This window comes from Amphiura filiformis, chromosome 6 (assembly GCF_039555335.1).
Source record: "Amphiura filiformis chromosome 6, Afil_fr2py, whole genome shotgun sequence".
Taxonomy (NCBI): Eukaryota; Metazoa; Echinodermata; class Ophiuroidea; order Amphilepidida; family Amphiuridae; genus Amphiura; species Amphiura filiformis.
In genome coordinates, this window is record NC_092633.1 from 30,335,389 (window position 1) to 30,358,292 (window position 22,904).

At 36.1% G+C, this 22,904-nt stretch overlaps 1 protein-coding gene across 5 annotated transcripts; it reads right to left on the reverse strand.

Annotated features, from left to right (window-relative positions):
- Positions 1-1,323: 1,323 nt before the first annotated feature.
- LOC140155252 (uncharacterized) lies at positions 1,324-21,506 on the reverse strand. 5 transcript variants are annotated; one of them, XR_011859361.1, is made up of 8 exons: positions 21,379-21,506; positions 18,311-18,704; positions 17,005-17,115; positions 15,491-15,631; positions 13,910-14,124; positions 13,169-13,333; positions 5,808-5,830; positions 5,256-5,372 (listed from the first exon to the last, which is right to left on the reverse strand). XR_011859361.1 is itself a non-coding variant. In XM_072178006.1 (6 exons), exons 2-6 carry the CDS (start codon positions 18,678-18,680, stop codon positions 5,172-5,174), a joined length of 846 nt encoding a protein of 281 aa, XP_072034107.1. In that variant the 5' UTR covers positions 18,681-18,704; positions 21,379-21,506; the 3' UTR covers positions 1,324-5,171. The 5 variants fall into 5 exon arrangements, 1 of the variants encoding a protein (XP_072034107.1); XR_011859360.1 differs by lacking the exon at positions 13,169-13,333 and having other exon boundaries at positions 5,258-5,372; XM_072178006.1 differs by lacking the exons at positions 13,169-13,333; positions 13,910-14,124 and having other exon boundaries at positions 1,324-5,372.
- Between the last annotated feature and the right edge of the window lie 1,398 nt (positions 21,507-22,904).

Here is a 22,904-nt window from a genome sequence, read left to right on the forward strand (position 1 = left end):
ATAAAGCAGGATTTATTTCAGTTTTTACTTCTCTGCACTTTTCATAACTTCCATTTTATTTGTCAGCTCCTTTGTTTCAGTTTTCTTTTGTTCCTTTTGTTTTGAATTAAAGGCACGCATAAATTAGCCATTTACCACTCTCAAACCAGATGTCTAGTCCGTGGAGTTTTGAATAGGCCAGTTTGGCACTTTTAAAACTGGACCTTAGTCTAATCAAATGCTTGTAACTTTGCTTCTTGAAGTCATATTGGATTCAACATGTTCAATGGGGTGTCATAATGTGCAGGATTAGATAGTGCATCTATTAAAAAACAAATTTACCCAAATATGGTTCAGTTTTGAGATTGTGATTATTTTTCCAAGTGTAAGGATACTTTTATGGAGCAGTATAGTTTCATCGGCCACTTCGTAGCATTCTGATAAAGAATTCATCTGGCAATGGAAACACATTTACGAGATGCTCATTTTCCTCTGGGTTGCGTTCACTGATGAAGGGTTTATTTGTATTTGTAGTTAGGGATCCCATGGTTCAAAAAAGAAGTTTGTTTCACGGTCGAAGGGCACACGAATTTCGTTTTGGGGAGCAAATTTGACCGTACTTCGATTTTATCAATATGAAAAATAAAGACAACAAATTATATTATCTACCTGATAAAGCAAAAAAAAAAATGAATGCCAACATTTTTCAAACGATTTCCTCATACGTTTTGATTCCACGCAATTTGAATCAATAAATATGAACGTCTATATCCAAGGGAACACACCAAATGTTTGATGACGTCCTTTCAACGAAACTCCTTTTGTCAGGGGAGGGTAAAAAAGTCCCAAAAAGTTCAAATAAAGAAGGCGATTCTCGAACCACGAGTCTCACCTACTTTCACAATCGCCTGCTTATGCCACGAGCTTTGGCACCATGTGGGGAAATGGGTTTTTTTTGTTGTGATTTTCACTAAAGTAGCCCGGAGCACCGAAAGTGTTTGTTGGCATTTGCATAAATTTACCTTTAAAATGTTCCTTCTCTATAAAAAGAAACACCAAATGTTTGACGTCCTTTCAACGAAACTCCTTTTGTCCGGGGAAGGTTAAAAGTCTAATCTTAAAAGTTAATAATAAGGAAGGCGATTCTCGAACCACGAGTCTCATCTACTTTCGCAATCGCCTGCTCATGCCATGAACTTTGGCAACAGAAATGTGTTGAAAAGGTTTGTTTTTTGTAATTTTCGGAGAAAAATTGTGAAAAGAAAAAACTGATGGGAAACCCCATCCCTACGCTTACTTACACTTAAAATGACACGCACAAAAAGAGCAGTACCATCACAAAACTTTAGACGAGTTTTCTGTTTTATTGTTCAGCAAAAAAGCCCGGCGCCCTACACCCTACAATATTTTTGAATGGTATACAAGTGGTAAGTTATGTCATCAACACTACCTGGTATGTCCTACTAATATACTACAAGATCATTATTTTTCCATGCCATATACCAAAACACAGGGTCTGTACTTTACAACCATTACAAATTTCAATCACTTAAAATATTCTCACATGCGTTACTTTTCAAAGACTTTCAGATAACTACATCTATTTTAGTTGGCGTCTCGGGTTTCAAATTGAAATAAAATGCCGATTTAATCAAGCCAAATTTAAATTCAAAGTACTATTTGATGTATCTGTTTTGAACGCTAGTGGACAAACCAGATACTGATTAAGAGGCTTGAGAGGTCTATCACAACTCTTTTACACCTCTTTTGATAAATTAATTGGAGCTAACTTTTGTGAAGTTCGACTGTTAATAATTAATTTTATTCGAATACACTCTCATTACGGATCAAGTTGAAATCACAAAGTTTTGAATTAAACCTTTCACTGGGACTTACTTTTACAACTTCTACGTTGAAGTAAAAGATTTAATTCAAGACTTTGTGATTTTAACGACTGGACGACTGGGAATATTCACTATTTTATCAATCATTGCTCCAGTATTTCAGTGCCTCATTAACTAAGATAATTTCATTTTAAATGACGAAACGTAATTACAAAATGAAAACCGCATTTGACACGATAAGATGCAAAATGAAATTGAAAACATAGATTTTGACTCATTAAGCCATTTCTATAATAATTGTATGCTAGTTTATAATTACAATGTAAAAGAAATTTCATGTTAACGTAAAAACGTTTCTTGCCTTAATCCCGTTTATAATATTGGCACTCGCAAATTTCTTCTTTTCTCAATATATACAAGTACTAAAATCATGCACTTAAAGTAGTGCACAATTTCTAACAGAGGGCTTTCTTGACGTTTTACCATTTTCAATGCAGTGCCCAGATGCATGCATGGCACTTTACCCCATGAACATCTTTACCCTTACTGTCTTTGTACACTCAAAAATAATTAATGAGTAAAAACAAATCATTTCTAAAAACAAATACAAATTATACACCCTTTTGAATCAATAATAATAGGTGTACATCTTCTACGCATCATTCTGTACACTGCTTGAGAGGGCTGACAGAGAGACAACACAGGAAATTTCAGTGGGTTCTGCAGGGTAGAGAACTCCTACAATTCAATACAATCACAGAATTTTTTACACTATCAATTTGTTAAAATGATAATTCACAACATGCATGTAGCTAAAAGGAGCACTTTCAGGCTCTGATGAGATAAGAATACTTTCTTTTTTCATGTTAAAACAGATAAGCATTATTTTACAGCTTACAATCTTGGACATTGCAACGTGGTATAAAAAACGAGGTACATATTTAATTATTTAACAATACACTGAAAGGATAAAAGCCTAACTGCCCCATTATTTTTTTATCATCTTTTTCTTGTCCTTCATTCTATGAATCAAAAACCCACGACAAACATACATCAATTCAAACCTGAACGACAAGAATCTTATTTATGACTTTCACAAGTATTTTGGGTCTCTTTGTATGACTTGATAAGTTCTTATTTTATAACCTCATAATAGCATTTTATTTCTTGCAAGTACATGATGGTTATATTAAACTGCCCCCTTTTGTAACAACAATCTCCCATTTTTATGTTTCAGTTTCTTTAGAATACATTTAATTCATTTTTGATACTTTGCTAGCCACAAATAAGACATCTCGCCATACAAATTATCATTAAATCATTTTCATTGTCTATGGATGCAATTTCTCAAAGCACAGGGCAGAGCTAAATCACCACATACACTGCTGCCCGAAGACTGAGCATGATGTCAGATGACCTTTGGACCTTAAAAATGAGACATTAATAGTCAACTCTATATCGGTGGCAAACGTTCTGTAAATGTGCACCTACATGTAGTATTTATATCTATTACATTTTAAAAACACGAATTCTGAAAAACTAACACGAATTAAAAGTCACTGCACATAATTTGAAAAAGAATTATCCAATAACAGCCATTCCGTTAACATGCATATTCTTATGCAAACTGTGTACCCTGCATAATAATGTGAAGAGCATTAAACATTTGCTTTCATGGTATTTAAGTAAACGCGTCTTAGTGTTCACATACATGATACTACCAACAATATATGAATTTTTCAGGACTTGCCAGATGCGAAACCAAGAATGCAAATGGAATCAATACGATTTTCCTTAAAATGGTTACATCACTAGACTTAATAAAGTCAGAAAGAAAACCTTGAACATACATTAATGGTTGGCAATACCACTGACACTAAGACGGCCTTCAAAGATGTTGAATTTACGAATTCAAGTTTTAACAATCATCGCTTATGGTGTCATCACTCAATTCTTTAACCCTCTTTTCAAAATGTATTTTTTCAAAAATACAAAATACCCTTCATTTTATCATTTCAATTTAAAATACTATACCAAGGAGTCCAATTTAGTACCAAAGCTCAAATATACATCATGGTCTGTTTACTAATTCATTCAGGTGTACAAAAAAACAAAAATTCCGATTACAAATGATATTTCATTCAGTCCCTATCCCATTTTTTCTGTCATAATACAAAAGAAAACAAATAACAAACAGCACATTTACACAACACTATTGCTACCACCAATAAAAACTCATTCAATATTTTTTTTTTTATAATCGATCATAAAAATGATAAGATTTCATTTGTTTAAAATTCATAGTGTACAAGTTTCAAAGACCTAAAATACTGCTTCATTGCCATCACTTGTTGTATTTCAGGAGTTTGGTGGATTATCAAAATATATATCGGTACTGTGATTGTACTTCCGCAAGCACTGGCAAAGCTCAAATCTCAACTTTGGCAATAATAGTAGATCTGAGCCCAGATCAGGTTTGACAAGTAGTATTTTGGGTCTTTGACAGTTCGTATGTCCTTTGGACATTGGGACTATTCCAGTGAAATCTATACACCCCTATGAAAAAAATCATCTTAATCTTCTACACATGGGGAGTGTGAATTTCAAATGGGCTTATCTGAATGGGTGACTCCATTTGTAATCTACACTGTATAGTGGAAGATTTTTCCATAGGGGGTGTAATGATTTCAACTGGAACAGCCCAATCCAGTAGTAGTTGGCTTCATTACACATACAACAAATTACCTGATCAAATTTATCTCAACACTTCTTGAATGTTTTACAGACTGTACAGTAACCAGCACTGTTGAAGAAATGGTTATACCATTACTAAATCACAGAGATATAAAATGGCTATCAGGCAGGGTTGTCAGTTTTGGTAAATGCATACCATTTGGCAGCATAAACAGCAGCTCTAGATTCTTAAACTCTCGAATAAAATAAAAACTCAGTTGGAATCCGGCCAGCTGGTATATTAAAATGAAGACATGCTTCATAATTAGGAATTTGCTTAAATTGTTGGGTGGTTTTGGATATTGAAACTAATTAATGCTATGAACAATTGCTTTGATAAAGGCAAACACAATAGAATTTTGAGGTCATATCAACAGAAATGACAAAATAACAAAATAAGATGGAAAACCGCATTTTAATATTCTGATGACAATCATGACCAATATTTTGATTCTAATGTGTTCAATTTTGGGTAGAATTTCTTAATTTAGAAAGAAGGAATTCAAACTCTGTTAACCACTTTATCTCTGTGACAAAAAAAAATCAACACTGCTGCTTTCAAGAACAGCTCATAAACAAGAAGAGAAAAGTCCAACCATAAAATATTGAGTTTGTTTAAGTTGACCCAACAGGTATCTGATTTGTGGGTGGATCTACCTGCTGCTGATGGGGTTGATCATTGCCATTGACGCCGTCAACTTGAGGTGGGGGAATGACCGCTTTAGGTTCCGCTTCTCTGACGCCATCCACTTTGTTAACTTCTGGAACTGCTTCTGCAGCCGGGACCTCGGCTGGGGCGGTGCTTGACACTGGTTCCTGAATGGAAGAGGACAATGAATTAATTAATTTTGAATAATCACTCTAAAAAACATGGCAATATGTTATTAGGTGGATTTTGAAAGGCTCATTCTTTAAAAAACATTTTTTCAAACAAATGTGTTTTGGATACTGAACACCATTGAAAGTATATACTCGTCCAATATCTCAGTCAAAAGAGAAGTTGTATTCAAAAAATTTCACTACCCATTTCCAATTATGTAGCGTGTAGCATAAAATTTGGCTATTAATATTCATTAACTTTTTGTCCGACTACATAAACATGTCTGTAAAAATGTGAAACAATTCTTAGGTTTTCAAAATGTGATGATGAAAAGGGGGAAATAGCGATCTAAGTTTACGGCTCAGATTTAAATTACAATGCAATAACAATAAAATCAATATTTTCATGTGAAAATTGTGTATTCAACTTACTTGTGCAGCAGGTTGTTCAGCAGCTGTAATACAAAAAAAAAATATCAAAATTAATCATTCATTTTCTCGGTGTCATGTAACCCACATGATTAATGGCAATTCCTCCAGGACCTCAAAGAGGTCTCAAAGGCTTAGAATTCTGCAGTCAAGCTGAAAGTCAATCCCCATATAACTGAGTAATTCTGTGACAGACATCCCCTAATGTCTGCTTACCATAGGGGACATAGTAGACCATATTATAAATGCTCAGTTACAAATCAGCCCAATGGACAATAAGAAGACCTAGGCACTTCATTCTTCACCTCTCCAAGAAAGTGCAGATGCTTACCTTACTTACTGTTGTTACCTTTTTGCCAAATTTCAACCGGTTTCACTTCACATTTGATCTAGTTTCCTTCACTTGCTTGTTATAGATTTTTAAAAAGTGCAAAATCTCACAGGTGTGCAGCACAGCATGCAGTGATGTGATAGGACAATGTAATATTAATAAAACAAATTATCAGCACAGCAAGTTGACAATGCATTACAAGCAAACAAGCTAAAAAAAAAGCATAAATAGCTAGCACAGCATCCTCGAGGAAAGTTGGCCGACGCCCCCACTGGATATATCCAGCAAGGCCTGGTGACTTGTATGAGGCAAAATGTCAGACCTAACAGAGTGTATGGTGTATGTAAATAGTGTGGCTTTGGTTGTCAAATCGAGTATGATTTTACAAAAAGTGTGTGTATGAATTAAACTTTGAATATCAACACATCAAGTGCATCATGTCAAAACCACCTCAAGAAACATCATTTTCTCATCCATCACCTTCAATCGGAATAGCCCACGAACTACTCCATGCCGCAGTATCGTCTAAATACACTTCCTCACTTTGGATGCCATAGTCCTGGTCAACTGGAGGAGCAGTGTGAGGTGTAGAAACTATAGCAGTTCCATGAATCACCATGGAACCATTTTGATTCTGAAACCAGCCTTCAGAATATGCATCCGCTTTCCTCCATATCTGCCCAGTGATATGCACGCATGTAAGTGAGTTGATTAAAAAAATATAAAGATGTTTAGCATTGTACATTTGAGGGAATCTTCTGTGCGACACACTTTTTCTACATAATGGTGTAAAGAGTGGATTGCCCACTTATTTTTTTTTGATAGTTTTATAAGCTGAAGAAATATTATTAAGTGTATTAGAAACAAACATTTTGTGCATGTCACTGCATGTAATGTGAAAGTATTTTGTCATAGTATGCTGAGCTTTGTTACTCAAATAGTAAAACAAGTAAAAATGCAAGCAACAAATACTATGGTAGGGGTAGAAATAAAAAATGGCAGAATGGTGCAAAGCGACATAAAAGCATGTGTATATACACACAGGTCAAGTACAAAGATCACTAGATTTGCAACCTAGACAAGTACCTGTGTCTCCTAAGGTCACTCCCTCACCCTCACACTGCACATCGGTGACTGCTTCGTGTGGTCTAGAAGCCCCCTCGACAACAACCACATCATCTGATTCCTCCCCTGAAAGACCCCTTTTATCAGTTTGACTGCCACCCTGAACTTCAACAATATCTGAATCGGGCGAGTGAGATTCTGCGATTATTTCAGGGCTATCTCTGTCGGACTCATCGGTAACCACCTCGGGACTGTCAGGGATGAACACAGGCGAGGGTGAGGGGGAGTCCGAGATAACCACTGCAACAGGTTCTGTCGAGATACAAATCAAACAATTTGCAAGGTTACTAGCCCCAGTTTCTTTATATCTCTAGTTTTAAAATATTTGAAGCAACGTTGGGTTGCTGTCAATGGACTGTCCTGTGGCGTGTGTAGTTTCCAAAGAAATCAAAACCAAGATCAGACCTGGGATGTAATTATTATGTCATGATTCCTTGAAACATTGATTTCCTGTAATAAAATTCCATTTCCTGAATGAAAATTTACATTCCTGGGAAACTGATACGTCGCTTGGTTGGGGTACATCCTTTAATAAAAATATTTTAAGTTTGCCCTCTGAAAATTAAGTCAAAATATCAAACACAAGCAAAAGCAAAGCAATAACATTAAACTACCAATTTAAAGCTATGCAACACTTTATGCCAAAGAACTATTATAAGATCAAAGGTGGTACTCGATTTTAAGCAACAAAAAAAGCAAGATCAATTTCAGGTTGTTTTCAACTGCAGGCAGGATAAAGCCCAATTGATTGCAAATGAAGCATATGGTTTAGGAAAATAATATGTCAAACATTAACACACCCAATCATGCAAATTGATCAGAAAGTGAATAAAGGAAGGTATTGATACCCAAAATCTTTATAAATTTCTTTGTAATATCTTATTTTTTTGTTTTAATGAAAACCACCTAAGATGTTAGTATTTCCTCTGACATAACAAGCTCTACTACAACCACATACGTATAGGCCTAAGTGCAAGCATATTAGTAGGCGGCACACTGACAAAACACAACTGGCAATCAGTCTAAACCTAGCCATGTCCATTGCTAGCTCCAACTGCCGCATGTTAAAGCACAAGCTTTACATACCAGCCTCCTGACCCCCTGTCCTTTGACCCGTCAGATCAAGTGGGGACTGGAACTCAGGGGGTGGAGTGGGATGTGATGCTGATGAAGCAGGTTCTCCTGTTTCTGGTTGAACTGATGGCTGTGGCACCTGGTATACCGGGCATGCAGCTGCTGCTTCTGTTTATGAATATTTTTTAGGGTTGTGGGTTAGCGTATGAAAGCATGAATGAAGGCAAATAAACATAGATTATTCACACAATTTCACCATATCTATAATGCAAACATTTTTTTTCAGAGCACGCTTGAGAACTGTAGCAAAATCATATAAATGTAAAGACCAATCATTAAAGTAAATTTTATGGGAAGTGAGAAATGTGAATATTTTAATTCTGTTAAATTGTCTTTTTTGTCTGGTTCGAAATATAAGAGAAATGGGACCAACACTACTTGATTTTTGAAAGGCCCGTAAATTATATTGTCTTCATCCGACAAGCTCTTCAAAATTTGATCATGACCGAGAATAATATTAAGTGGGAGAGAGGGTGAAGATCTTCCAATCTTATTTTTTTTTAGTTTGAGGGGGAACCAATACTTCTATGATGACACTTCTGGGATGTCTTCAACACTTTGCTTCTTGGAAGGGACTTAATAAATGTATGTATTTTACAGTTGTGGAAGACATGCAACATGTATCTAGAGATAGATATTAGGGTGTGTTTTGAATTGCAATCTAAAGATTAGCAAGCATGCTGGGTTGGTAGTGCATCAGTGACAACACATAACAAACATTACCCATTATTGTTATTATAATAATTGCTAATTAATAACACTGCACCTCAACTGTTAATTGTTAACTTGTATACCACACTGCAAAATATGTGCACTTACAATGAATGTAGTACACAGTGAACATTGTTAAAATATATAAAATTTTCCCATGGTACTGTACTTTTGTGTTCTTTGCCATCTGAAATCCTGCCAACAGGAAGGGCAATACAGTCCAACCTCTTTTATCCGGCCATGATGGGACCAAGCATTGTCCGGATAAGTGAAAAATCCGGATAAGTGAATTACATGTAATTCTGTATTGAAAGTTCCAAGGACTGAAATTGTGACAACAAAAGATTGTGCTAATATGAGATAATAGCACTAAAAGCTGGCTTTAGAGTGCTTTGTGCAATATAGATGTCATTCTAAGCATTCAGAGCATGGAATTAAGGTGTTAAAGGCCCTTTCAGTGATTTCACAGGAACATTAAAAAAAATGGAAATTTGTCAGAGTTGCTTAGAAATAAAGAATAAGTCTACAGAATTTCATTAAACCACTTTTCCCTGAATACATCGACAAATTAGTCAAAAACAGAAGTTTTAGAAAGGTTTTCTACTTCAACTCAGATCGACTCGAGAAAATCGAGATTTTCGTACAGTGCGCCACCAATCGACTGGAAAAACTTCCTAGTCCAGTGTTTCTAACACGGGGGAAGTAGAGTCTAAATTCATGAATTGATTTAAAACAGACGCTTCATTTTTGTAGTAGAAAACAAAATAAGCATTTAAAGGTCACCGAGGCAAACTAACGGTCAATTCAAATATGAAAAACAGTTAAAATTGTGTATTTTGTTTAAAATAGTAGCTACTGATGTAATAAGTAGTAGAAACAATACGCAACGCGTGTTGGTATGCAGTGGAGATGAGCTTTTTCGATCTCGTCGGACTTTTTGTACTGTCAGTACCAAAAGTCCAGATTCATGTAAATGCTTTATTTTGTCTAAAATACACGGCTTTCGACCGAACCACTAGCAGGCTATGTTAGCACATCTATGCCAATTACAAAGGTACCAAAATCTGAATTTTGATGATTTTTACGATCGTCCGGATGAGCAAATCACTGAATGGGCCTTTAAATCATCAAATGTTTTCCTCTGAAAATTTCACAGCCGGATAACAGAGAGATCCATATAAAAGAGGTCCGGATAAGAGAGGTTGGGACTGTATGTTTAAAAATTACAAATTTCAAAAATTTCTGAACGATTTAGATCCTATTCAAAAGTGTTTCAGCTTTTGCCTTTGTTTAAAAAAAAAAGTAAGAGGCCATATTTCCCCTTCCTGAATTTCAACGATGCAGATAAATAATCTCATTCCAACAAAATGCATTCCAAATGAAAGTCCATTTGATTAAAAGTTGCAAGCTGAAACCAGTAGATTTTAGCATCTCAACAGACACTAAGAAATATTTGAAGGCCTCAAAAAGGTTAGTAAAATTAATATTTTATGGAAACAAAACTTTGATGTACAATGGAAAGATGTGTAATGATGTGGTATCAATATGATAGTCAAATTTGTGGGTGCAGTAATGGCATATGGATGATGACACACTTGCATCTTCACATCACCCTGATGGCTTGCCTACGTGTAATGTAACAAAAAAAACATTCAATGTCTAACTGGTGACAACAACACTACAACTATGCCGTCACCATCTCACCATAGCTTTCCACAGGGCCTTGTGTTTCCACTACTGGGTCTGCCCTTACAAGTGGTTGTTCTGTGCATGCTGTTGTTTCTGGTATTAAGGGGGCAGTTTCTTGGACTTGACTCGGTAATTCCTCTTGCATTTCTTGGGTTTTGTGTTCAGCTATTTCTGGTTCAATAAGTTCTGATACAACAGGTTCACTTGGAGGTAATATTGAGCATGCAGGGGCTTGTGTGTCTGGTTCTTGTTGCACTGGTTCTTGTATTGAGACTTGCTCTGGTTCTTGGGTTACAGGTTCTGGTTCTTGGGTCACAGGTTCTGACTCTTGTACTGGTTCTGGTTCTTGTACTGGTGCTTGTTGGACTATCAAAGCAGGAGGGAATGGAGTACATATTTATTTTATTTATTTAAGATATATCGCCAAATCGTCCAGATTTCAACATGAAGCGTCATATCTCACCATACGTGTACTAGTACACATAAAAGGTGGTGTGGTCAGTACCATCATGTGGCAAGGATATCAAAACTTACCTTAAATTTACATTATAAGCGGCAAGATTCAGATCAGTTCAGACTTATACCATTATACTTATAAATTAAAACAAATAATCCTAATTTTACATTTCTCTTCCTCTCCTCTCTCTCGTTCATCGTCAATAAAGTAAAGAAAGTTAAGTGAACCAAGTTCTCAAGCAACAGCAGCTACAGCATGCTACACAAATTTTCCTCCCCCAAAATGATGGATGACTAATAAACTACAGCTGTACCGTATTTGTTACACTACCCTACTTCAGTAAGTCTTTCTTATTGGGCACATGTTTTCCCCAATTGTTTACAAAACTGTATTACACTATCTGGGTTTTCAGTTAGGGCACCACAAAATGATAGGGATTATTTAGCGGTTTCTTGTTAATGTAAATATGACCACCACATGGCCGAAATCCGCATGAAAACACAATGTGGAGGTCAAAATTGCCACAAAATATGCATTTTTTTACTTGAAAATTCATGAACATATTTAATAAAGATCCTCTCAGTCTCATGAATGAAATCATAATATTATGGTATTTTAGTGTTTAGTGCTTGCATTTTATTTCATGCTGAATGATAACTTTACTGGGAAGGGAAGCTTACAGAATTTATCCAGTAGGCACATAATTTCTTGTTTTGCAAAATGAAAAGTCACTGATGAGTGGGCAATTATAGGGGCAAGGGGGTAAATGGAACAAATACGGTACATCAAAGCAAACATACACTTGTTTCCCATACTCCATGTAGGAGGAGTGATAACAAATAGTTGAGTACTGCAAGGTCCCCTATTATTTCAAAATATCTTATAATGAACAAGGTTTCAGATATTAACAACTACACCTTTGAACTATATTTGGAATATCAAGCTTATGAAACAAAAAACATTGAAGCCAGAGCTGGAAAAATGTGCATTTCCGGGAATAAACTCAAAATATTAAAAGACCTATTTCCTTTTGATTCTTTTTTTAATTTTCCCTCCAAACATCAAATTTCCCCGAATGAGTTTCCCGAAATTCCCTATTTTCCGAGGCCTGGTTGAAGCTGTAGCTGTGGGAGCAGGTGTCAGATTAATGCAATAGTACCAAGGCAAGCAGGTTGGGTTAATTACCACCACAAAAAGCCCACACTTGTTTTGAGCTAGCATAGGTTTTAACATATTAAGGCTAAGAAAAATTGTTATGTCTCAAAAGCCATTTTTCTTAGCGTGTCCATGTCAGCTGAAACGGCAAATTCATTTTTTATTTCATTTTCTTCTTTTTTTCCCGTAAAGTCATGAAATTCAGAGACAAATTTGGAATTAAAGTTACTAGATTTGATACTCGCATTGTTTAGGTAATAAACAATTGATATTCAATTGTGTAAATCAACCACAATTTTATGTGTACTTTTGAACACTGGAAAATGACAACTTAATTCTGCATTCATTTTTGAAACTGCCATGAGCTTTGAGATATTTTGTCTAACCAAATCACCAAAAATGTCTTTCATTCCTTAACAATAACATGGAACACTTTAAATTCTTCTTATACAATTGAGGTGTAAAAACTACTCTAAAAATCAAATTATACACATTTTTATATCATTATCAATTTGAACGTTTCTATCAATCATGTTAAAAACTATGAACACACAAACAAGTGTAAACTTCTTTTTGTACATGTAAACATGAACAAAACAAAAATAAAATGTCTGGATTTGTGAAGTAGACATGCATACTTCTGCCGTACTTGCCAACAAAAATAATACCTCACAATAAGGATTTGCACATGAAGAATGCCAGAGAGAAATATATATAGGGAACGAAAATGAAAACTTGTCGTTTTCAAAAAAAAAAGCTCACCCTGCACCTCCGCTTGTGTGTCCTGTACAGCTTCTACATGTATTTGAGGTATAATAGGTGCAGCAGCGTCCGGCGTTTGAGCGGCGGACGCTGCTGGTGCCTCTGCTGTTGAGTCTTGACATGATGATGCGGGTGCTGGATCCGATATTTGGGCAGGGACTGGCTCTGTGGGCAAGGAAGGAATTCTGCTTAGCTTATTGAAGCATTATTTATTTATTTTTACCATCCAGGCCACAAATATGTGCAAGCTTAACATGTGAACTTGCTGCTGATCACATGCAGAAAGAAAATAAAATTTCAGCCCAAGTTTGAAATAATATCACCAAGTGTTAACGCTATTCAAAAGAATACTCAAAAGAATGGTTGAGCATACATGTGTATAATAGTAATATGGGACTGACAATGAAATGAAACAAAACAAATGATCATGCAGGTGTTAACATCGATTGAAAAAGTAAACTGAGCGAACGAGAGAAAATTCCCAGTCGAGATTTCAGACCAGGCTGGTTATTAACAAAGACCAAAATGAAGAATCTCATCCCGATTCTCTCTTCTTTGTCTTAAGTACTTTGAAAGAGTAAATTGAGCGAACAAGAGTTAATTCCTGGTCGAGATTTCGGACTAGGCTAGTTATTATCAACAAAGACCGAAATGAAGAATCTCATCCCGATTCTCTGTCCTATCTTAAGTTGTAGGCCTACATTAGTGTACACGACTAAGATGCCTAAATATAACCCTCACCATCTGCTTGAGGTGCTTCTTGTACTGGGGCTGGCTCTGATGGGGCGTGTGTTTCACTCTGTTGTTGTATTGCTGGTGGTGCTTGTGCAACTGGTTCTTCTGCTGGCGCAGGGGTGGATTCTAGCTGGGCTGCTGCGGGACTGGAGCTGCTGCTTCTGTAATTACCGATTGTGATGAGAGACCCTCCGATGAAGGTGCTTGTGTTTGCTCGGGCTCTGTGGTTTAAGCAATGGGTTGTTTTTTTGTAGTAGATGTTCTTTTTAATGTGCTCCATTACAACCACATTTTTTTTTTTGTAATTTGTACAATTACAGAACAAGTACCATTTGCTTTCATGTAAAATTGCTAGTAGAGGTGTACCTGTGAAAAACTTTGGTCAAGTTGTCCAGGAGCAAAGTCTAAAACCTAACTTGGAAGAGTATTTTTAGACTTTTTTTCTTCTTTTCTGGTATTAAGGCGGGCAGTTTATTGGACTTCTTTTCTATCTGATTTGGCAAGCATTGGAATTGGATATTTTGCTTTCGGGGTACAAATTTAAAAACACATGCTTCAATGCTCAAAATTAGAATTATGAGTGCAAAAAAATGGATAGGTAGTACACCAGAACATACATTTTAGCAACAGCAAGCATGCTTTAATAGCAAATGGGTTTTAAATTTACAACAATAGCATTAAAAAAGATCTTTTCATTCAAATCAACAAAAATCCAGCCAGGGTTGTAGCTACACAGTGGGTGGTGGTGTGGACCACCATTCAAACTCAAACAACATGTGTATTTTACTGAATTTTTCCTGAAAATGTCCAGTTTTGGTAAAATTTGGCAAAAATATCAAGTGTTTGTACATTGCCTGCCATGACTCAAATTCTGCTAGCTACAACCCTGCAAATGGCACGTTAAAGGAAGTTAAGGAACATACACTACACAGCACTGGGTTCATAATTGGCAAACATCTACTTTATAAATTTTAAAAAGAAAAGTTTCCAGTCTCTTTAGTGTTACTATTGCCAGGCAAATGTCAAATATATTTTTTTGTCCTGGACTCCAAAAAAGGTCAGTACAGTTCAGTGCGTGTCAGTTGACTGTATGACCACCAGTGAAATACTGAACTCTCTGCTATCATCCCCTCATCTTGTCTTCATTGCAGATTCATATTCATGAGCTACTGAATGAATCAGTTGAATGGTATAACGTTTCTAGATATATATAAGATTGCGGTGGTATTAGGTTTGAAATCATCATCAAATCATGTGACTCTTGTGTCCTCCAGTGAGTCATCTGACCAACTTTAACCCTCCACAGTCACTTTCTGATTGAGTTTTTTGCATGTGGTCACAAAATATCAAGGAAGTAAATTATATTTTCCTTGGGACTGTATAAAAATTCAGTTTTAAAACAAATTTATGTATTCATGCAATGAGCTGAGGACATGCCTTTCAAAAGTTGAGGAGACTTGATACTCTAGATACAAAGTTCTCAGTTCTCACCTTATACCACCACAGCATTTCTGATTTATTTATTTCAATTTTGATTACTTTCCGGGGAAGCAAAATACAAGCTTTAATATGAGAACTCTTGCTTACCTGGAGCAGTTTCTTCTGGTTTTGTTTCCTCTGGTTCAGGTTCAGGTTCTGCTTCTTTTTCAGGTTCTGGTTCTGGCTCAGGTTCTTCTGCCTCTTCTGATTTGTCTTCTGTTGAGGCTTCAGGTTCTGTCCTTTCTGGTTCTGTGTCCCCCATTGGTAATGCATGATAAAAGTACAAGTGTTGTAAGTATCAATGTTTGTTACGATGTCCCTGTGGTACTGTTAACATCATACATCCCATCACAAACACAATATGGTTTTATCACTTGTAACCAGTCTACAATCATCAAAATATATGGCCACTTGGTCAGTGTCAATATCAACAATCAGACATTTCAGCCAGCAGGACAGACTACTCAGGGACTGTCTTTTGGAATTTGCAGTAGAGCATTAAATAACTCTTCTGGAGCTTTCAAGGAGAGCTGTTTAGAGGATTTACAATATAATGTAAGAAGAGAATGGTCAACAAAGGAGAGCTAAAATTCACCCTCCTATATCCGATTTAAGGAGAGCAGTAGAGAACAATTCTGCCCCACCATGACAAAAGGGCATAACATACATTTTTTGAGAAATGGAGTTATCACCTCAGGATTGCTCTCACTCTCCTCAAAAGGCATCCCCTGAATATTACTAACTGCCTAGCCCTCAAATCAGTTGAGTTTGCAACATCAAGCAGTGAACTTATTCAAGTCATTCTGTTTCATGAGTGTTGATTTGGCAATAAAATGATCATACTTTGTTGATCTCTTAAGAAAATAAGTTAGACACTTAAAAGCAAGATTCACAGCAAAACAGAATTTAGTGCATTTTGTTTTATGCTTACAGTTACAATATATTTATGAATATAAGGGTCACATGCACTTTTATTCATTGTTTAGAGTCATAAAGAGGTGAAATGGAAAACATAGAATGCTTGTCATTTAAAAATATATCTGCAAGGTAAAAAAAAGTGTTTGTCTAACAACATGCTGTCACATGCACAAAGTATGTGAAAGCCATCCTTGATTTTTTACAGACTTTGTTTAGTTCACAGAAAAATGAAATACTAAAAACACAGTAAAACATAGTTTGTTTTACTATTAGGCCTAAAAAATTTAGGGTACGGTAGGTCAGTCAGCAATTAAATTTTTTTACACACATTTTAAGCTGTAAATTTCATATGATAAAGGCCTTGGAACCTTTTTGTTTCTTTTTTTTTTTAAATTTTCTAGCAAAAAAAGAATAAGAAAAAAGCCTATTTTTGGGCCTACATTGCAAAACATTTTTTTCTTCAAAATATTTAGTACACCAGGTGGATCTTACATAAAGTTTCTTATATTTACTACACCAGGTGGATCCTACAGAAAGTTCTTATATTTACTACACCAGGTGGATCCTACATAAAGTTTCTTATATTTACTACACCAGGTGTATCCTACATAAAATTTCTAATATTTACTACACCAGGTGGATCCTACATAAAGTTTCATATATTTACTACGTACCAGGTATAGATCCTACATAAAGTTTCTTACCTTTCTGTTCTGTTTCCATTGGCTTTGATTCCTTCTCTTCTTCTTCCTCCTCTTCTTCTTCTTCCTCCTCCTCAGCTGCAGCATCTTCTTTTTCTTCTTCTTTTGATTTGGCTGAAAATATTCAAAATCAAACAAATCAATAAACCAATACTCAGGCTTTACAATGATACAAGCAAAGTCTTAACTGGCCCTTAAACTATAGACCCTATCGAATACTACGTCACTCGTCCTCATTTAAATAAAATTATGTCCACCATAAGGTACCACAGACCAATTCGCATCGAAAATACAATAAAACATGTGATAGGTATGAATAGTTTTGGAATCGAACTAGGTACCTGTCCCTCTGTCACTTAAAGCTTAGAACCAACGTGGCTGCCATTTCAATTGTTATACCGTTCCGCTTGAGTTTATTCGATACGGTCTATAGGCCTACTTAACCAAACTAGTAAAATGTGATAATTAAGCCAACAGTTAAGGTTTATCTGGATTTAGAAAAACACTCCCGAAGATTTTGTGTAAAGTGTGCAGAGACAATAACTTATCATTTTCCATTCAGATTTACAGAAAGTACATCCAGATGATTCCAATGACAAAATTGTGAATGTGGATGTTTTCAAGCAAAGTATTTTAAAAGAGTTTAAGTACCCGGTACTTTCAATTTAATAATAATATTCAAGTATGTCACCTATCCTAGGCCTTCTGCTGATTCAAACCTACACCAAGTCATGCCTTGGGGAAGGTGGTGTGGCAATCCCTCCCTCATTTGCCCAATCCCCACTCTCGGATATATTTTTTTAAATTGCAGCTTTTAAATGTAATATTAATGTTTAAAACTGTATTTCACATTGGGATTTGATTAAATAATAGTGGTATTTTTTTTAACAATTTAAAAGTCAAACAATAATAGTGGTATTTAAAAGTCAAAAAAGAAAGGTGTTTCTTTTTTCCAAGTAAAAACTTCCTGGCTGTGGGTACAAAGATATCTTACTCACACAAAACAGAATATTGATTATGCCCTAAATAAAGTACATACCATAGCATATTGATCTCCATCATTCAGGACAGTCAGTCAATGAAATGGCAAGTAGTAACTAGTCAAAGATATTGATATATTGATCAATACCTTTGTTGGTGGAAATTTGGCGCTAAATTTGTTCACAGAAAGGTGCATAATATAAACACACATGTGCACACATACACAATGTTATAAGTACATCAGTAAGCTAAATGTGATTGAAATGAAACTTTAAATTATTAGCTCTGCTTGACACTGCAGAATGCAATTATTCTAAACACTACCCACCATCTCCAGCAGGTCCTGCCTCGTCTTCCTCCTTTGTTTCTGTTGTTGATTCATCCATAGCTTCTTCTTCTTCCTCCTCCTCTTTGGTCACTTTAGTTTCTGGTTCTTCTTCTGCATCTTCCTCTGCCTTTCTCTTTCTTCCCCTGCCACTCTTAGCTTTGGCTGGACTAGTTTTTGCTTCATTCTTTGCTGGTCTACCTCTTCTTTTTGACCCACTTTTAGGAGAGTCTTTTGGTGCTTTAGCAGCACGCTTTGCCCTTGGAGGTTCAGGCTCAGCCTCTGGTTCCTTTGGAAGTGCGGCTATCCTTGAGCTACGCCTAGCTGGAGCTTCTGTGCTAGCAGCAGCTGCTTTAGTTGATTTACGTGGCATGATTGTCTGTTTTAGTACCGGTACCTACAATAAAAAAGTAAATATTTAAAAAAAGTAACAATTAGGCTGTACTGAGTGACTAACCATTGACCCTTTGCACAGATCCGTCATCTTGCTAACATATTTCGCTAGTCGCAGATCAAATCGCACAAAAGTTTTAATTGCACACGAACAAGGATGGTTTGTGGGCACTGGGCAGGCTTGCTGCGCAACTGCAACAAAGCATGATGACTTTAACATTGCTACCCATACCAAACTTGAGGTGAACCAAAGAATAGATCCTGTAGACATACATTAACGTCAATAATGTTTTAGTCTAATACGTTTGGTCATTTATTAAAGTCGCAAAAATAATGCATTTATATAATGAACAATGAAAAAGTTAAATCGATTGTTGTCAGAAATTATGTGACGGGGAAACTCAATCGTTTGTCAGTAGCTTACTGAAATCAGTAGGCCTTTGATTTGAAAACCAGTTAACTATGTCATGGGAATATACAGTTGACTTACCGTACTTTAAATCCAAATTTAAACATTGAAAACAAAATAACATCTGTTGCAAAAAAATGGCTCCTGGTCCTAAAGATGGCTCCTGGTACTGGTCCTATAGTTTGTAGTGTAAAATATTGGACACACCAGGAGCCCAAACTGGGCAACCATGGGGTAAAAAAGCCTGGGTGCCTGCTTAAGGCATACATATGTAAGCCTTGTGTTCAACCGAAAAACAATGAATAGGAAGGACTCTACTCTAGGCTAGCATGTGTGCAATTGCAAATAGTGTTCTTGAGTATTTACTTAGGCTTAGCTTAGTCACAACTCATGAACTTATTCTCAGACTCGGGCAAGCCCCTGGCCCCTTTAAGGGGGTACTACACCCCTCGATAAATTTGTGCCTATTTTTGCATTTTTCTCAGAAACTAATAACACACTGGTAGCCAGGCTCACATCTCACACTATAGGTGGCGCTATTAGTCAATAGGGAAGTGGAATGTGCCTGTACGGTCCAAAAATGGCTTTACTGTGGGGCTCAATGGAAAAAATTACTAAAAATTAATTTTGACAACCAAAACCTAAGTGATGTTGACTTATGTTGGTACTGGGATAATAATGGATTCATAAACTATCACATAGTGCAATCCATGTTCCACCAAGTCGACACTCGATTTAGCTCAAAAGCAATTTGTGTGTAAATCAAGACCATCCAAAACAGCTTTCTTACAGTAAAGAATAGGAGGTCATCTGGGGTCACATACAGTAGTGTACATTGTACATGTGCCTGCTGTCACAATTTCACACACAAAATTTTGGACAATTTGGTGACACTATTTTTGTCTGTAACTTCAAAAGTATATGCACTAGAAACATGATTGACCCCTTATTGTTTAGGTAATTTGATTCTCTTTCAAATGAAAGAACTTTCAGCTAAAAATATTGAACTTCAAAATTTTATGAACATACCTAACACTGGTAACAAAAGTTTTGTATATTATAGGGGCAAGGAATCCAATTACTATACTGGAATTTCAGTGACCAAAGACAAGCGGTTCGTTATTTATGATAAGAAATAAGGTACCGCTAGGATGTACCTCGTTTCCTATCATATAAACTGAACCGTTTGTCTTTAGTCACTGAAATTTCAGTGTAGCAATTGCATACCTTGCCCCAATAATATAACTTTTGTTACCAGTGTATTATTATTTTTTGAGAAAAATACTAAAATAGTCATAAATTTACCACAGGGGTGTAGTACCCCCTTAAATTTCATGCCTTAAAATATTCTGTGGTCTTGCCAAACCATGTCCATGGCAAGCATGAAATCGACCTTGAATTACGAGACCCCCTCCTTTTTAATAGGTACGGTAATAAAAAGTCTAGGCAGTCACATTCACAACAATTGTCGACAATCTGCATGGCTCGAAAAAAGTGGCCCTTCCCAGGAAATGTTGGTGTTTGGAGGTTATTAAAATTGGGGTATTTGGACTGAAGTTGGAGGGAACGTGTGTCTTTTTTTCATAAAATACAATGTATAAAACATGCTATAAATTGTGGGAAATTGATATTTTTCCGACCAAGCCCTGCCCATGTGCGTGACTAGCCAGTCATTGATTTGAAAGATTGATGCCCGGCATATTATTGACATTGCCAATGATTTTGATGGCAGTACTAATATAGTACAGGATCAACAGCCACTGAACCGCACCAATTTGTTTTGTTCTAGTCCCAATTTCCCTCCCAGATCTACATTATTATTCAAATAAGAGGTTAAAGTGTTTCCAGTCAATTGCAATTAGTGACCCAAGTCCAATGCAAAATCATGCATGATCAATTATTTCCTGATCTTTCCATAAATATTATAATTGGATGCCCAAAAGTTAAAAATTTGAACATGATGATGACTCAACATTAACTGTGTATATGTTATAAACATTCATTATCTCGTTCCTGATAATCAAGGATAATTTGGCAGTTTCTCAAACCCTAAAGCTGTTACTTTATTGTTCAATGTTGTTGTTTATTATAGAAACACAGGTACGCTAATTCACATGTATGCATTGGTTCAACGTGCGTTTCAGTGCATGAGTGTACTGCTTTACATTACCACATAAGTGTGAATTGAAATCGTTATAATGCAAAAGTGGAGCTCTAAAAATTTAAACGGACCGCATAAAATGAGTCTGCAGACATAAAATTTACTTACAATTGGTGATCAAAAATATTTTTTCAACCGGAAACGGGTGAAAAATCAGTAAAATTCACCCACTCTCTCCTCACCAAGACAAACAACCGCTTCACGAAAGCCTCGCTCTCGTATGTAATCAACTTCCGGTTGATTCGCGCGGGGTCTTGATAATAGCGCCATCTATCAGTTATTTATCACAATTTTGTACTTTTTTCGTTCCGATTTGCAAACCAAGACGCTTGCTTTTTTTAAGGCCCCAGCTTTTATCCCGGGTTTTTAATATCATAGGGCTGTAAAAATTTAAAAAACAAAAGAAAAAACAAACAAACAAAACAAACAAAACAAATAAACAAAAAACAGGAAATCGTTGATTTTGATTTACCTAAAAAAAAATATACCATGCAGTATAAGTAGCCTATGCAGCCAATTGTTGAATGAAATGGATATTATTATTATTCAAATTCGGACAAAGTATTCAAAATTATCAGAATTTAATAAAAGTGCTGGTCATTAGGGCCTAAATATTATTAATTTTAAACCAGATATTCAAAAGAGTAGGCCTATCAAGGGGAATTGTATTCTCTTCAGTTGCCTCAATCTTTAACCTTTCTGAAAATAGCTATAGCAAAGACACGGGGACAAAGATAAAAATGGTTCAATATACCAATCTTAAGAAAAGATGATGACATGTTTTCAAATTATCGCCAAATCGGTAAGTTATAGAGAGGCCTAGGCCTAGGGGGCCTATAGTTTAGTTTTTTCGAAGATAGATGATAACGTAAAGAACAGAACACTGAAATATTTTGCTAACTAACTACCTATACTTTGATCATATGCCTTCAAAAAGGTATACCGTCTATGATTTGACAATATTATGAATTCAAAATAAAAAATGTATACCCATTGATGAGCTTCAAGCCAGGCAAAAACGATGGAAGGAATATTTCCAGGAACTCCTTACCCAGCAACCCGGCCAGCAAACACAGAATAAAACGAACGGTGTTCCTGTTATGAACGTAGTTTTGGTTTTGGTCAAAGTGCTTGTCGAGTCATGTACATGTAGTCTTCATGAAAACATTTTTGCGTTTTATATGAAAAAAAAATTCCAACATAAAAAAAGTTGTAGGCCTACGTTTAATCGTCCCGGTGACTCGTTACTAAAATGACTTTACCGGGACAAATGCGCGCGAAAATGTGCAATTTCAATGCTAAAATGGGTCAAGGGCTAAAGGAAGATGCATATTCAGTTGAGAGAAGGGTACTGGCATTTAAGACAAACAACCTCTAAACCTATAACCCCTAACCCTGACCCTAACCCTATAAACCCTAACCCCAACCCTTACCCTGACCCTAACCTCTAACACATACCCCCTAACCCTAATTTGCATATGGTGACATATGGAAAGGTTTGGCTATACCGGTATCTTATAAACCATCTATGCACAGTTTCCACCTCGATACCGTACCTGAGCACATAATTTCGTCCAAGAGCTTCCAAGCAAGTAGTGCTTGATTACACTAACGATTGAGTGCATATAGCATCA

Excerpts from the sequence above, each read along its gene's own strand:
- LOC140155252 (XM_072178006.1), bottom strand. The coding sequence starts at position 18,680 with ATGCCACGTAAATCAACTAAAGCAGCTGCTGCTAGCACAGAAGCTCCA. Across the intron at positions 17,116-18,310 it reads GGCAGGACCTGCTGGAGATG|CCAAATCAAAAGAAGAAGAA; the intron begins GTGGGTAGTGTT and ends GAATATTTTCAG. Across the intron at positions 5,831-15,490 it reads ACCAGAAGAAACTGCTCCAG|CTGCTGAACAACCTGCTGCA; the intron begins GTAAGCAAGAGT and ends TTTGTATTACAG.